Source organism: Lycorma delicatula, chromosome 11 (assembly GCF_047948215.1).
Source record: "Lycorma delicatula isolate Av1 chromosome 11, ASM4794821v1, whole genome shotgun sequence".
In the NCBI taxonomy this organism is placed as follows: domain Eukaryota; kingdom Metazoa; phylum Arthropoda; class Insecta; order Hemiptera; family Fulgoridae; genus Lycorma; species Lycorma delicatula.
The window spans coordinates 2284712-2300436 of NC_134465.1; the positions used below are offsets into that span (position 1 = coordinate 2284712).

At 34.0% G+C, this 15725-nt stretch overlaps 1 protein-coding gene across 1 annotated transcript in view; it reads right to left on the reverse strand.

Moving 5' to 3' along the window:
- Window positions 1–15725, reverse strand: part of Gycbeta100B (guanylate cyclase soluble subunit beta-1-like) — a 98353-nt gene that overhangs the window by 59798 nt on the left and 22830 nt on the right. The window contains exons 4-5 of the mRNA XM_075378418.1: window positions 11256–11374; window positions 10096–10251 (exon numbers count right to left, since the gene is read on the reverse strand). Coding sequence (XP_075234533.1) covers window positions 10096–10251; window positions 11256–11374 — 275 coding nt within the window. The remainder of the gene's footprint in view (window positions 1–10095; window positions 10252–11255; window positions 11375–15725) is intronic.

The window sequence follows — 15725 nt, forward strand, 5'->3', positions numbered from 1 at the left end:
CCCGGTGAAAATTGTTAGTGTATGAAAATATGCCATGCCTGAGCGGGATTCGAACCCGAGTTCTCCGTACAAAATGCCGAGACGGCATTCATTTAGATAAAAAATTGAATCTAAGGAAAGTTTTTGCGAACATTGATTTTTCGAAAATAGTTAATAAATATCATAATATAAATTTTGAAAAAATGTCTGACAATTTATAAAAAAAAAGAAAAAAAGTGTTTATAATGTAAGCATACAATGTTCTTTACACTGTATCTTTATAAACTAAAAATTTTAATCGAGTGAGCTAAATGTTCGTAATGGTGACAGAAAAACATGGAGGGTTTTAATGAAGTAACTTTGAGACAGGGAAACTATCTGTGAATATAACCGCGTGCGGTGGATTTGGAAATGTTTCGAGCCTTCCACCGTTTAATGAGTTAATCTGAAATGCTAGTTATATGAAATTTATTGCAGTAATAATAATATTTTAAAACTATTTTGATTAATATCTTTGCACCGGTTCAATATAAATTCTTAGAAAATAACCCAAACGATTCCTATATTTGGGATATTGATGGCATTAAATTTTAGACAAAATTAAAAAATGAGGAAGGGACAATTTTTTCATTTTAATTTTTAAATTGCGGTAGAAAATTGGGCTTTTAATTCCGGGTGATTTAAAAAAGATTTCACAAATTTAAAAGCGTATAAAAATTTATTTAGATAACTTACACATTCGGTTAAGGAATTATTTCATAGCAAAACGCATCAAGTTTTGATCCGTGTAATTCATTAGTACTGAATTCGGCCACAAAAGTGTTATTAAAAATGGATAAATTTACTGGTGCGGAACGTGCTCGCTGTGTGTTTGGTTTCACGATTTGCAGTCGGCAACTACAGTTTTTCGTAGATTTTCGTAGAGAGGACGGTAGGGAGCCTCCTAGTAGTAATCTTGGCACCAAACCTTCGTTGAGACAGGTTTTTGAGCCCTAAGAACAAAGACTGTGCGGCCAGTTCTTCAAGGAGGAAACCGAAAATATATCGTTTATCTGGACACGCATCAAAAGTTTTTAATTCCTCAGTTAGACGATGATGACCTACATGGAAGCCGTTACTATAAGCAAGACGGGAAACCACCTCAGTACCGCCTAGAAGTCCAGATTTTCTTGATATCGATTCCCAAGTGGATCGGTTGTCGAGGAAGGTGCAATTGCATGGCCGCTTCGCTTCCCAGATTTAATTCCGCTAGGTTTTTTCTCTTGAGGTTTCATTAAAGATCGGGTTTATGTACACCTTTTCCTGCTAATCTTGTTGAGCTAAGATTTATAATTAACGCCGCAGATGCAGAGGTAACGCCCGACTTGCTGGCGACAGTCTGGAATAAAATCGATTTAAAGTTCCTACTGTTTTTTGGAAAAATTAAAAAGGGAAATGGGTAGGACAAATGTGGATATAGTAGGAATTAGTTCGGTTCGGTGGGAAGAGGAAGGCGACTTTTGGTCAGGTGATTTTAGAGTAATTAACTCAGCGTCAAATAATGGGCAGGCAGGAGTAGGTTTCGTGATGAACAAGAAGATAGGGAGGAGAGTGGAGTATTTCAAAACGCATAGCGATAGAATCATTGTAATAAGGATAAAATCAAAACCTAAACCGACAACGATTGTTAACGTCTATATGCCTACAAGCGCCCATGATGATGATGAGGTAGAGTGTGTATACGAAGAGATTGATGAAGCAATTAAACACGTAAAAGGAGATGAAAATTTAATAATAGTTGGAGATTGGAATGCAAGCATTGGAAAAGGCAAGGAAGGAAGGGCAAAAGGAATGAAAGAGGGGTCCGACTTATAGAATTTTGTACGAAGTATAATTTAGTAATTGCCAACACCCAATTTAAAAATCATAATAGAAGAATATACACTTGGAAAAAGCCAGGCGATACTGGAAGGTATCAGATAGATTATATCATGGTTAAGCAAAGATTTAGAAATCAACTCGTTGACTGCAAAACTTACCCTGGAGCAGACATTGATAGCGACCGTAATTTGGTGATAATGAAATGTAGATTGGGGTTTAAAAACCTGAAGAAAAGGTGTCAGATGAATCGGTGAAATTTAGAGAAGCTTGAGGAAGAGAAGGTAAAGAAGATTTTTGAGGAGGACATCGCAAGAGGTCTGAGTAAAAAAGATAAGGTAGAAAATGTAGAATAAGAATGGGAGAATGTTAAAAAGGAAATTCTTAAATCAGTAGAAGTAAACTTAGGCGGAATAAAGAGAACCGGTAGAAAACCTTGGGTTTCAGACGATATATTGCAGCTGATGGATGAACGTAGAAAATATAAGAATGCTAGTGATGAAGAAAGTAAAAGGAACTATCGGAAATTAAGAAATGCTATAAACAGGAAGTGCAAACTGGTGAAAGAAGAGTGGATTAAAGAAAAGTGTTCAGAAATGGAAAGAGAAATGAACATTGGTAAAATAGACGGACCATACAGGAAAGTTAAGGAAAATTTTGGGGTACATAAATTAAAATCTAATAATGTATTAAACAAAGATGGTACACCAATATATAATACGAAAGGTAAAGTCGATAGATGGATGGAATATATTGAAGAGTTATACGGAGGAAATGAATTAGAAAATGGTGTTATAGAGGAAGAAGAGAAAGTTGAGGAGGATGAAATGGGAGAAACAATACTGAGATCTGAATTTAAGAGAGGATTAAAAGATTTAAATGGCCGAAAGGCTCCTGGAATAGACGGAATACCTGTAGAATTATTGCGCAGTGCAGGGGAGGAAGCGTTTGATAGATTATACAAGCTGGTGTGTAATATTTATGAAAAAGGGGAATTTCCGTCAGACTTCAAAAAAAGTGTTATAGTCATGATACCAAAGAAAGCAGGGGCAGATAAATGTGAAGAATACAGAACAACTAGTTTAACTAGTCATGCATCAAAATCTTAACTAGAATTCTATACAGAAGAATTGAGAGGAAAGTGGTAGAAGTGTTAGGAGAAGACCAATTTAGTTTCAGGAAAAGTATAGGGACAAGGGAAGCAATATTAGGCGTCAGATTAATAGTAGAAGGAACATTAAAGAAAAACAAACCAACATACTTGGCGTTTATAGACCTAGAAAAATGGCATTCGATAACGTAGACTGGAATAAAATGTTCAGCATTTTAAAAAAATTAGGGTTCAAATACAGAGATAGAAGAACAATTGCTAACATTTACAGGAACCAAACAGCAACAATAACAATTGAAGAACATAAGAAAGAAGCCCTAATAAGAAAGGGAGTCCGACAAGGATGTTCCCTATCTCCGTTACTTTTTAATCTTTACATGGAACTAGCAGTTAATGATGTTAAAGAACAATTTAGATTCGGAGTAACAGTACAAGGTGAAAAGATAAAGATGCTACGATTTGCTGATGATATAGTAATTCTAGCCGAGAGTAAAAAGGATTTAGAAGAAACAACGAACGGCATAGATGAAGTCCTACGCAAGAACTATCGCATGAAAATAAACAAGAACAAAACAAAAGTAATGAAATGTAGTAGAAATAACAAAGATGGACCGCTGAATGTGAAAATAGGAGGAGAAAAGATTATGGAGGTAGAAGAATTGTGTTATTTGGGAAGTAAAATTACTAATGATGGACGAAGCAGGAGCGATATAAAATGCCGAATAGCACAAGCTAAACGAGCCTTCAGTAAGAAATATAATTTGTTTACATCAAAAATTAATTTAAATGTCAGGAAAAGATTTTTGAAAGCGTATGTTTGGAGTGTCGCTTTATATGGAAGTGAAACTTGGACGATCGGAGTATCTGAGAAGAAAAGATTAGAAGCTTTTGAAATGCGGTGCTATAGGAGAATGTTAAAAATCAGACGGGTGGATAAAGTGACAAATGAAGAGGTATTGCGGCAAATAGATGAAGAAAGAAGCATTTGGAAAAATATAGTTAAAAGAAGAGACAGACTTATAGGCCACATACTAAGGCATCCTGGAATAGTCGCTTTAATATTGGAAGGACAGGTAGAAGGGAAAAATTGTGTAGGCAGGCCACGTTTGGAGTATGTAAAACAAATTGTTGGGGATGTAGGATGTAGAGGGTATACTGAAATGAAACGACTAGCACTAGATAGGGAATCTTGGAGAGCTGCATCAAACCAGTCAAATGACTGAAGACAAAAAAAAAAACTGTTTTTTGGATAAGGACTTAAAACTTATCTAAGTAAAGTCTTTTGATATTACCATCCATTGGCCCAGGGGGTTGAAAAAATTGGGTTTTGAAGACAAAAAATCCCTTAATAGGCGCAGTATCGAATCGGTTTAAAGTGGTCGTTAGTCCTTTAAACGACCAATGTTTGATATGACAAACCCTTACGGCTAGGGATGACCAAAATGTTGCTGGAATTGTAAGAAGATGGGGCTTGTCGTACGCTAAACATGTGAAACTTTTTTCAAATGTAACCGTTGTCGTATTGAATAAATTTGAAGTTTTTCTTAACTTTTAAGGTAATGATATTTTTTATCCCTAACTTAGCACCGGTGAAATCTACCTCCGCCTTATCAAATGGAATGGAAACCTTATGAAATCAGCTGATTTCAAAGTCGAAAGTTTCAACGTTAAAATCCTAGTAAAGTCAGTTACTTTTATACGGATTTGAATACTAGATCGTGGATACTGGTGTTCTTTGGTGGTTCGGTTTCAGTTAACCACACTTCTCAGAAATTGTCGACCTGAGACTGTACAAGACTACACTTCACTTACACTCGTACTTATCATCCTCATTCATTCTCCGAAGTAATAGATGACGGTGATTCCCCGATGGTAAACAGGAAAAAAATGAAAGCCATATCGAACGAAAGTGAATGTTTGGTGAAAAACTTGATATGTTTTCTATGAAAACTAAACTATGAGACCTCAACCGAATTTATAAGTTATCTCAATAAATTTTTATATTCTTTTAGTTTTGAAGATCTTTTTGAATAGCTCGGTATAATGAAAGTATTTATTAACTTCTGTAAAATTCCTAAGTTTTAAATCAATCGAATTTAGAGATACTCAACATTATTTTCAAACATTTTTTGTCTCTTTTCGAATACCCATCGACTAGAAAGGATGTAAATTGGAAAAAATATTTTGATATATTTATCTCAGCTTTGGTTTGATCTTTTTGACCCCATCAGTTCAGAAGAGGGCATCACTGTACTCATAATATTTTTTTTAATACATAAAGAATACAAGTGGGCTGCATGGGATTCGTAGATAAAATATTAATCTTTTGAACTTTAACTTTCAAGAATGAAAATTCAGCTGTATCTAGTATTAATGTAGATCATATGGGATTTTTTTTAAAAAAGGAGTCTAGTGGGATCCGAATAAGTATATTAAAAATGTTTGAGATTTTTTATAATTTGTGACTATTTGTTTTTCAAGTTGTTGGTGTTATTAAAATTTTTTTATGAGGTATTTATCGAGCTAGGGAGTAAAGGGGCCGAAAGCTTATTAAAATATTTATTTTTAAAATTTTATAATAGTTTATACACTAAATACACTATAATTTTGATGATAAAAACGTTATTTAGTTAAGAAGAAACTTGGATTCAAAATTTTTCCTATGGATTTTGATTTTTTTTTTCTCAGTTTTACTTTCATTATTTTCAAGATAAAAACTCTGCCGATCTCCATAGCGCAGTGGTAGTCTTTCGGCCTTTCATCCGAAGGTCCTGGGTTTGAATCCCGGTCAGGCATGACATTTTTCATTCGGTACAAATCTACATTTCCATATTCCCGCCGATAAGCTTCTGAATTCTTCTGTGGTGAATTAAAAAAATCCCTCTCGGCACGCTGGAAGGCGGAGGTAGATTTCTTCGGTGCTAAGTAGGGGATAAAAAAAGATTTCCACCTTAAAGTTAAGAAAAACTTCAAATTTACTCAATACGACAATATGTCGTATTGAGTAATAACTTTGTTAAATGGGTAATAAACACGTAAAACTTTTAAACAAAACTTGTAGAGAATTTAATTCTTAAGAAAATTTTGCCATGCAAGTTGAATAAAACAAAGAAAAGTTCGAAAAATTCAATTTTATTTAGAAACAGTACATTATTACATTTGTTAGAAAAGTAGTTATTTAAAGTAAACACAAAATAAATGTTTTTTGGTGATATGAAAAATACGTAAAAGAAAATTTACTTTTACGCCCTAAAGATTAACTACTTTCATAACTACTTTATCAGAGAGAGAAAGCCGATAAAAATTTAACCGACGACAAAAAACATACACTCTTCCGTATCTCAGATTACACCTAACATTCAACGCCCTAAAGATTACTTCATCATAACTACTTTATCAAAGAGAGAAAGCCGATAAAAATTCAACCAATGACAAGAAACAGTCTCTCCTCCGTATCTCAGGTTACAATTAACACAACGCCCTCACAGATTACTTCTTCAATCACTACATTATGAAAAAAAGAAAGCCGATCAAAATTAAACAATGACAAGAATTATTCACTCTTCCGTATCTCAGATTACACCTACAATCCTACGTGACCGATCGAAATAACTCATTTACAGGGGAAATAAATTGTTACCCGGACTTTTACAAGTGGCAATGGTGAAAGGACTTATAATAAACGTAAAAAAATATAAATGCGCGAGCAGGGGTGGTACAGAGTTGATCTGGGGGGTTGAAAAATGGTAATATTGCTATTCCTACGAAAATTAACGTCAAAAAAATTTGTGGTTATTTAAGATAGAGAAAAGTATACTTTCACCCAAGTTTCGTCAAAATTTTATTATTTTTAAAGAAATAAAAAATAAAAAAACTGGGAAAAAAGAAGATTTTTCGCATTTTTCTCGGAAATTTTGAGGTTATGTTAAAACGTGACCTCTACACTTCGTCTTTGAATGATCAACAACTTTTGTATTCGAAAATTTTTTCAACCCTCAAATCACCCCTCCACCACCACCGATTACGCATTTATTTTGTTTACGTTTATTATAAGCCCCTTTATCATTTCCACTTATAAAAATCCAGGTAACAATTTTTTTCTCTACGTGTAATTTGGTTGGGTTAACACCACTTTGTACACGCACGTTGAGCAGTGGGCCGGGAGGAAGTTTGGTGAACTGGGATTCTAGCCGACTCAATTCCTGACCGGCCATGCCGTCTTTCGTTCATACCTGTGTGGGTCAAGAAGAACTAAAGACCCCTTTTGCCCCTACTGTCGGGAGTTAGACACGCCGGAACACGTGATATCCCAGTGCCCGCGGTTGGACGAGGAACGCCGCGACTGTACAGCCGTAACCGGTCATCTCAAGGTGGGGACCATCGTCGAACGATATTACGCAGTTCGGTCGACACTGTGACGGGTTTTGTGTCGGGAATACTGCATGCAAATCAAATATCGGGAAGCGAGAGAGTGAGGGACAGCTCCGTACGGAGCTGCCCTTCGCCCGTGCTTGTACGGGTGGGCGGTGGTGATGAAGTCCGGGAACTCTCGACCCACTGAGCTAAAAGACTGAGTCCCGGCGGGGCCGTCCCTCCGGAGGTGTCCCCGTTAGAGGCGAAACACAAAGGACCGAATCTCGGTTGCGGGGTGATGGAGGTCGGGAACGTCATAGCCAGGCCTGGCTTTTCCCTCATCTGGCGGCTAGAGGCAAAGGCACCTCCGGTTACCGTGTTCATGCTTAATTGGGCGGTCTGGTTCCGGGAGGTAGGGTTAAAAAAACCATCGCTTTATTCAAAATTAAATTCTCTACGTTTTCTTTAAAGTTTTTATGTATTTATTAAAATACATTATTTTATTACTTAAATAAGAACTAGTGCATATACGGTTCTGAGACTTATTAAATATTTCAGGTCAAAAACCGTAAGAAATCACTATTTCTACCGATTAATTAAAGTTGTAAAAATTTCAGTACGACCTAATTTTACCGGGATAGCTGAAATCCGAGCAAAATCTTTCATTAGGCGTAACTTGCAAACAAAGCATCTTAGTATATTTATATGATTTTTTTTCCATTATTTTCACGACTACAATAGGTTATAAAATTCCCGGGAGAATTTCGTGATACAACTGTACATATTTCTGACAATTCTGACATTTCTAGTACAACTGTAAAAATATAAAAGGTATACAAAAAAATTAATTAGAATGGATTTTATGACAAAATGTAACAAATCAATCAAATTTAAGGAAGTATTGTTCAACAATTTGGGTACAGTACCATATTAAAATTACAGCCAACTAGTAGTCACGATTTAGTATTTGGATATCTGAACTCAGATTTGCTACCACTACAGACCCGGTCTTAGGGTGTGGTGAACTTGGCGATAGTCGTCTTTTCGGATATGGCAGTGAGCCATAAACGGGAAATTATAGTATATATATATATACAATATTACAATATATACAATATTATATACATACATATATATATATATATGTATATAATATTGTATATATATATATATATATAAACCAAATTTACGACCTTATTTGTAACCTTTTTTTCTTCAATATGTTTATATTGTTCAAATAATTTATTTATAATCGTAAACATCTGCACAGTTTTCTGTATTAAGTTCTAGCAGGCATAAGATATTTTCTAAGAATTCTAACTCATTCTACGTGTACAAATTATTTGACATATTGTCCACTGAAACAACAAGTAAATAACATATATATCTCGATTTAATTCATCTTCAACTTTTGGGGAAATGTTTTTAGTTAATTATCACGCTACAATTTCACCATTTTCATTTTCTATGATACTGCATACATGAAAAAAAACCGGCAACTTTCTCAACTTTGACAGATTTTTATTTCTGATATGTGATTAAATTTATAAGCATTGATGACTTAATTATCCAATATAATGAACACAATTCTGTAATATTTAGAATGCAATATCGAAAAAGATTTCTTTTAGGTAAATTTCATAAGAAAGCTACCTATTATAACGGGTCCATGATTCGACTTACGGCAAATTTCGACATATCTTCGCGTTTCACATCCCCAGACCCCAAAACCACAGTCAGTTCAAAAGTATATATATACATTTATTTATATATATATATATATATATATATATATATATATATATATATATATTAAATCTTACGGACACGATAACTGCTGTAATTTTGCGCCAATCACTTTCAAATTGATACATAAAATATAACGACCCAAAATCTCGGTCGAGTTCGTTAATGGGAAAAATCGGACCATGGGGGTGGAAATGGGGGGCCTTTTTCGAAAAAAACAAACTAACGCTAAAACTCTGTTATTACGTAAAATATGGAACTCGTTTAAAGTTCCTACTATTATTTGAATAAAGGTTTAAAACTTTTAAGTAAAGTCTTTTGATATCACCAACCGTTGGCCGAAGAAGTTGAAAAAATGCGGTTTTGAAGACAAAAAATCATACCTCCTTTAATAGGCGCAGTATCGAATCGGTTTAAAGTGGTCGTTAGTCCTTTAAACGACCAATTTTTTGATATGACCAACCGTTACGGCTAGGGGTGACCAAAATGTTGCTGGAATTGTAAGAAGATGTGGCTTGTCGTATGCTAAACACGTGAAACTTTTTTTCATATTCAAAGCTTTATTGATGGTGTACAGTTCAGCACTGTAGACACTTACAGTATCAGGTAGACCGAACGTATAGGTTTTATCATTTACAACAAAAGCGCATCTGTTTCAACCCTCTATGTATATTACTGTATCTTGTTTTGAAATCGGTATAAAGGTTGCTTAAAGACTACAGCAGTTGTTGATTTTTTATTATGTACGATGATATTGTAATTAAAATTTACGGGATCGAGTCTCCGCGGAGGATATGAACACGTAAGTCGGGAAAACAAAAGGCGTGTCAAGATTTAAAAGGTAGAGTAAACGAATACCCATTGATGATGTATTAGGAGATCTAACTTGCACAGGTTTTTGCATTTGTTAAAATACATTATAGCAAAATACTTTTGGAAGCAAAAGAAAAGAAGAAAATGTAGAAAAGTAGACGTATTATAAGTTATCGATATTTTGGTGAAAGATAGGACAAAGATAATATATTTTTATTTTTCAACGCGGTACTTACCTTAACAATTCCAATGACAATGTGTTCAAGACCTGGACGATCCGAATAATAATGGAGTACAAGTGCGCCATCTTCTGGACGTTCTGTACAACGGAAAGACGGTGCTCTCATACCGGGGTATAATGTACCTAGATGATCATGTAGTGCGTCTAAGTTCTGTAAAATAAAATAAGTAAATAAGTGTACAATTAATAAGGATATATTTGTTTTTTTTTTTATTGATTTGTTTGATAATTCAGGAGTTTTTAGATGTTTCACGCAACTTTCACGATTACCGAACACGTAGATAACTGTATTTCTTCGTGAAATAAATTTACTGTTCGTCTATTACCATCTTTTTCAAGATCATCAGTCAGAATGGTGGAATGGGAGTTCTAAGTAAACGGTTATAGTTCAAATAAGGTTTTTTTAGGCTACAGACCATAAAATTTCGGAACGGGCGAGATTATTCTTTTTAATAACCAGTTTTCGGGTGGTCTTAAATTTTTGGAAAAAATACAATTTTTAATGCAGTTATATTTAATTGGTAAATGCAAAACGATCGTTTAGTAAAAAAATGTTTGTACCTAGGTAAAAAAGTTCTGATCTTCTAAAAACAATCCGTTACACATTTTTATTCAAAGTGAACCGTTTCAGATCTTCAATGTTTAACAAATGGAAATTTAATCTTACTCACAATATCATTGATAGATGTATTTAAATAATATTGGTCCTAGAATAGAGCTTCGGGTACTTCAGAACTATTCAAATAGATATGTGATGAAATTTTATTATAAACAATATATAGGACTTTTTTAAACAAGTATGAAGAGAAGTATAAAATTGAAAGTTTAAAAAACGCCCAACGTTAAAAAAAATGAAGTAAAAAGTTACAAAATTCTTCTTTTTTTTTCTTCCACTATATTTACAATCGGCTCGTTAAGAGAAATCCTTAATTTCCTTGAAGATTTTTGTTTTTTCTCCTCATTAAGGTAAAATTTAATCCGTTTTTTATTTTTAAAGAGGTATATTACGTGTCAAAAGTTAATTTTATAATATTTTTTTTTTAAATTGTAATATTAGAGAAGAATATATGGTTGCTGATTTAATATTGTGTGTGTGTGTGTGTGCGCGCGGGCGTGTGTGTTAAGCAATAGAAACTTTTAAATAAATTAATTTACTTGTAAGAAATCACGTGGGGTTGCACCAAGGACTTGAAGTATTTTGTCGTAACCAGAATCTTGGCAAAATTCAAAAAACATTTTACCGAAAAGTTCCAATATCATATCAGCAGGAATATCTGAAACAATAAAAAATAAAATTACTACGTTATTTTTGTTGAGAATATTAATAAATAATTAAATAATAAATCTTTTTATCAAATCGTGCAGACTTTGATTCGAATAATTGTATGTACATTAAAACAAATTAAAAAGAAACAAAACCGAATTTGTTCCTTGAAAATTAAGATTGATTATATGAAAATTGATGGACGATCGCATAATTATTATTGCATGTAATAGTATTTTCTTCCATTTGTAGTAATTTGGCGTGGGGGCAGGTGGAATGGTAATTAGTCGTACTACATATTTATCGATGAGCTTGAAGTGTTATAAATTATTTGACGGTAACAGTAAACAGTAAAAGATCTAGGATAGTCGTATTTTGTTCTCCAATTTATTTTCATTACCTAGATACGTCTTAAAAGAAATTGAAGTAGAATAATTTTATTTGATTTCCTTTTTAACTCGACTCAATTTTTAGCCCGTGCGAAGCGCGCAAAATTAATTAAAAATATACTTTCTACACGAGTAATAATCAATCTTTCTTTTTTTATCTCTCAAAGATTGGGTGGTGTATGGAGTTTTTATAAGCAATATCTACTTGAGGAAAAATAATTTTTAAAAATTATAAAATAAGAGTACTAGTAATATCTTTTTTATTAGCTTAGAAAGAAAATAAATTGAAAAGCAATAAACAAGTATACAAATGTGATTACTTAATTCAAATGGCCTTTTAAATTGATCGACAGTTACATCAGACCGATGTATCGATACAGTGAGTCTGTGTACTCGATAACCTTGTTGCTGTGTAGCGGGTGCTGGTGTTCTGTAAGATTCTCTTTTGCCCAAAAACGAAAATTTTGTTTATTAACTAATTCGTTACGGTGGAAAAACACTTCTTCTGATATCCGTAGTTTGTTAACAAAGTAATCGTCGTCGATTACAACCGTTCGTTCAATGAATTGATGGAGCATTACGTGATCGTTTATTTTCAGTTCCTGAACGATTTACGACTTGTACGGAAGGTAAACTAATTCCCGGAACAGTTCTTCAAACATTTGAACTATGCCGCTATAAAGACACAGCATGACGATGAATCGAACGGTATCTACTTCTTGACAGCAGCCGAACAGTCTCGATGTTGTATGGCGTTCATACGATCCGCACATCGCCTGCAGGTTTCTTATTCAGTGCTGAACCTGTTTCTTCTGAATTATATATCCTTATGTTAAATGCTTGTGCTTACGGTACGAACGTGGCGGTGAAATTCTCTACGAGTAGCCTTAACACTCATTATTATTATAAAAAGTTTTGATGGCAAAAGCACGTTGCATACCACTCCAAGTATCCGTGATAACTAGATGGCACGGTGGCGTTGAGTGTTTTTATATGTTATTCAGTTATGACACTCGTCCACGGATACCGACAGAAATTTCAAAATTTCCCGAATTATTTTGTATATACAGAATGATTCAAAGAAACGGGAAATTTTAAAAACTAAATAACATTAATGAAAATTTTTTTTAGAAAATGAATTTTATTTTATGTAATTGTACAAATGTTGCCATTTTAGGATTCATACAGTTTAGTTTATTTTTTAAATATGACATCTGCCAGGTGACCTCTTCTTCTACGTAAACACTCACGAAGTCTCTTCGTTAAATTGTTCGTGGTTTGAAGTAACATCTCGATTGGAATTTCCGCAATCGCTTCTCGGATCTTTGCCTTCAGTTCTTCCGTTGTAGCAGGTCTACTGTGGAACGCTTTGCTTTTAAGGTGACCCCGCAAAAAGTAATCGCAAGCTGATAGATCAGGCGATCTGGGGGGCCGTCTAACGACACCGTTTCGTGAAATGACACGTTGTCCAAACAATCGGCGTACAGCTGCCATCGATATTCGTGCAGTATGTGACGTTGCCCCGTCTTGTCAAAACTAGGCTGTGTTAAGAATCGGTGGAAATCTCTTTTGTTGTTCCACAACAAAGGTTTCAAGCACGGCTACGTAACGAGCCGACGTCACTGTAATCGCAAGACCGTTGTCATCCTCAAAAAAATAAGGGCCTATACCACCGTAAGATAACATAGCCCACCACACGGTCACTTTCTGGCTGTGCAACGGACGCTGGTGTAGCTGCGTAGGATTTTCTTGTGCCCGGTATCTGAAATTTTGCTCGTTAACAAATCCACCGAGGTGGAAATGCGCTTCGTCTGACATCCGCAGTTCGTGAACAAACTCTTCGTTATCATTTATCTTCTGAAGCATTACATTACAGAATTGTGCTCGCACAACTGCATCGTTCGGTTTCAGTTCCTGGACGATCTGCAACTTGTATGGATGGAAGTCCTTCACTAACGTTCTTCTAACACTTGAACTATGCAACTGTAAAGATGCTGAGAGACGAGGGATTGACCGATGTCGACTTCGTGTGACAGTATCTTGTAAAGCTTGAACATTTTCTGTGGTGTACGGACGGTTCGCTCACGGCCTGGAGGTTTCTTTTTCATTGCCGAACCGGTTTCTACATAATTAGATATCCATGTTTTAATCGCACGTGCTGATGGAACACGGTCGTGCCGTCCCAGATTAAAATGACGACGAAATTCTCTATGCGCTCCCTCCACACCGTCATTTTTTTTGTAAAACGCTTTGATAGCAAACACACGTTGCGCACCACTCCAAGGATCCATGACAACTAAACGGCAGTTTAGGTTAGAGAGGCTGGCGCCACTTATCAAGTGGTACCAATCGCCCACGGCTACCAACACAACTTTCAAAATTTCGCGTTTCTTTGAATCACCTGTATAAATTCTTACACACACACACACACACACACACACACACACACACACACACACACACACACACACACACACACACACACACACACACACACACACACAAAATAAAAAGATTGATATTGGTTCCTGTATAATTGTATTGAAACCTGTATTATTTCATCTATTTTATTGGGAAGAAATCGTTTTCGTTACAGATCTAGATGATTTTTTATATAATACGCTACGATCAGAGGAAGTTCGGAGCTGATTCTTAAATAATTAAAGTCTTAAGTTGATATTATCAATTCTTTATTGTGTTTGAATATACCTTTATATGTATAAGTTGAATGTATAATATACTTGAAATATTAAATAAATTATTTATACTGAGTGTTTCTAAAATGGTGGGCTGGCTATACTGTTTCGGATTCTACTTGTAAAACTAAACAAAAAATATCCTTACGAAAAATGGCAATTTCTCCTTCGTTCTCCCGCTGTCCGCCATTTTGTTAGTTTTGTGTAACAATTTATATCTCAAATTCTCATAGAGGAATCACATTAATATTTTTGGTAAGCATCTTTGTAATAAAGTTTTAAAATTAGCAAAAAATCAAGAATTAAATACCTTCGTAAATTATAAACTGGTGGCCATGTTTATTTTTCAATCCGTTATATTTCCGTAAATATTAGTTTTATTAAAATTTATGTTATTCTCTAAAGTATTAAGCCTTTTTTTTTGAACAAAATGACATTTTAATTTTTATAAATCGGTTCACAAATAGCCTAGTTATGGCAAAAAATTGATCTAATTATGTGTCTGTTTTCATGTCCACCACTTTATGTTCAATTCGATTATTTTTATTTATTGTTAATTCTAGTATTGTAAATTAGTATCAAATTAAGAAATAATTTTCTCACAATAAGATTTAATATTAAATAATAATAAAACAATTGATATTCATTTTTCACTTTTGAATAATTTTACACAGCGACTATTACTGTTGATCGTGTTAACAATGAACGAATCCCGGTCAGGCGTGGGATTTTTTTAATTTGCTACAAATTTCCATTTTCATATTGCCGCGCAGAAACTTTTTTGATAAATTAATTCATCAGTCAAAATAAGATCCAAAAAGTTTTATTTACGAGTATTTACTTACAAAAGTAAGTAAATACTCGTAAATGTGTATAAAAATATATATATACTCGTAAAACAAATATATAAAAATATATTTGTTTTAATTATAAAGGGAAGTATTGTTTTAAGCTGATTAATAAAGATTTAACGCTCTAAATTTATTTTTTCTTGGATGCTCGTGTGTTTTTATGCAGAACTAAACAGTAAATTACCATCGGTTGATACAGTAAAATCGCATGCGTAAAATGATGTAAGTATTTTTAATCGGTTAAAAAGAAAATTAATGTACCTTTTTTGTAAATGCGTTTATTGGTGACATCAGGATTTAATATATTCATTTGTTCACTCGTGCATAAATGATAAATCACGGTTATAATACAGCTGTAAATATATAGTTGTTCATAATTTGAAACTTTGGTGATTTTAGGGTAATTTTGTTTTGATTTATTTACT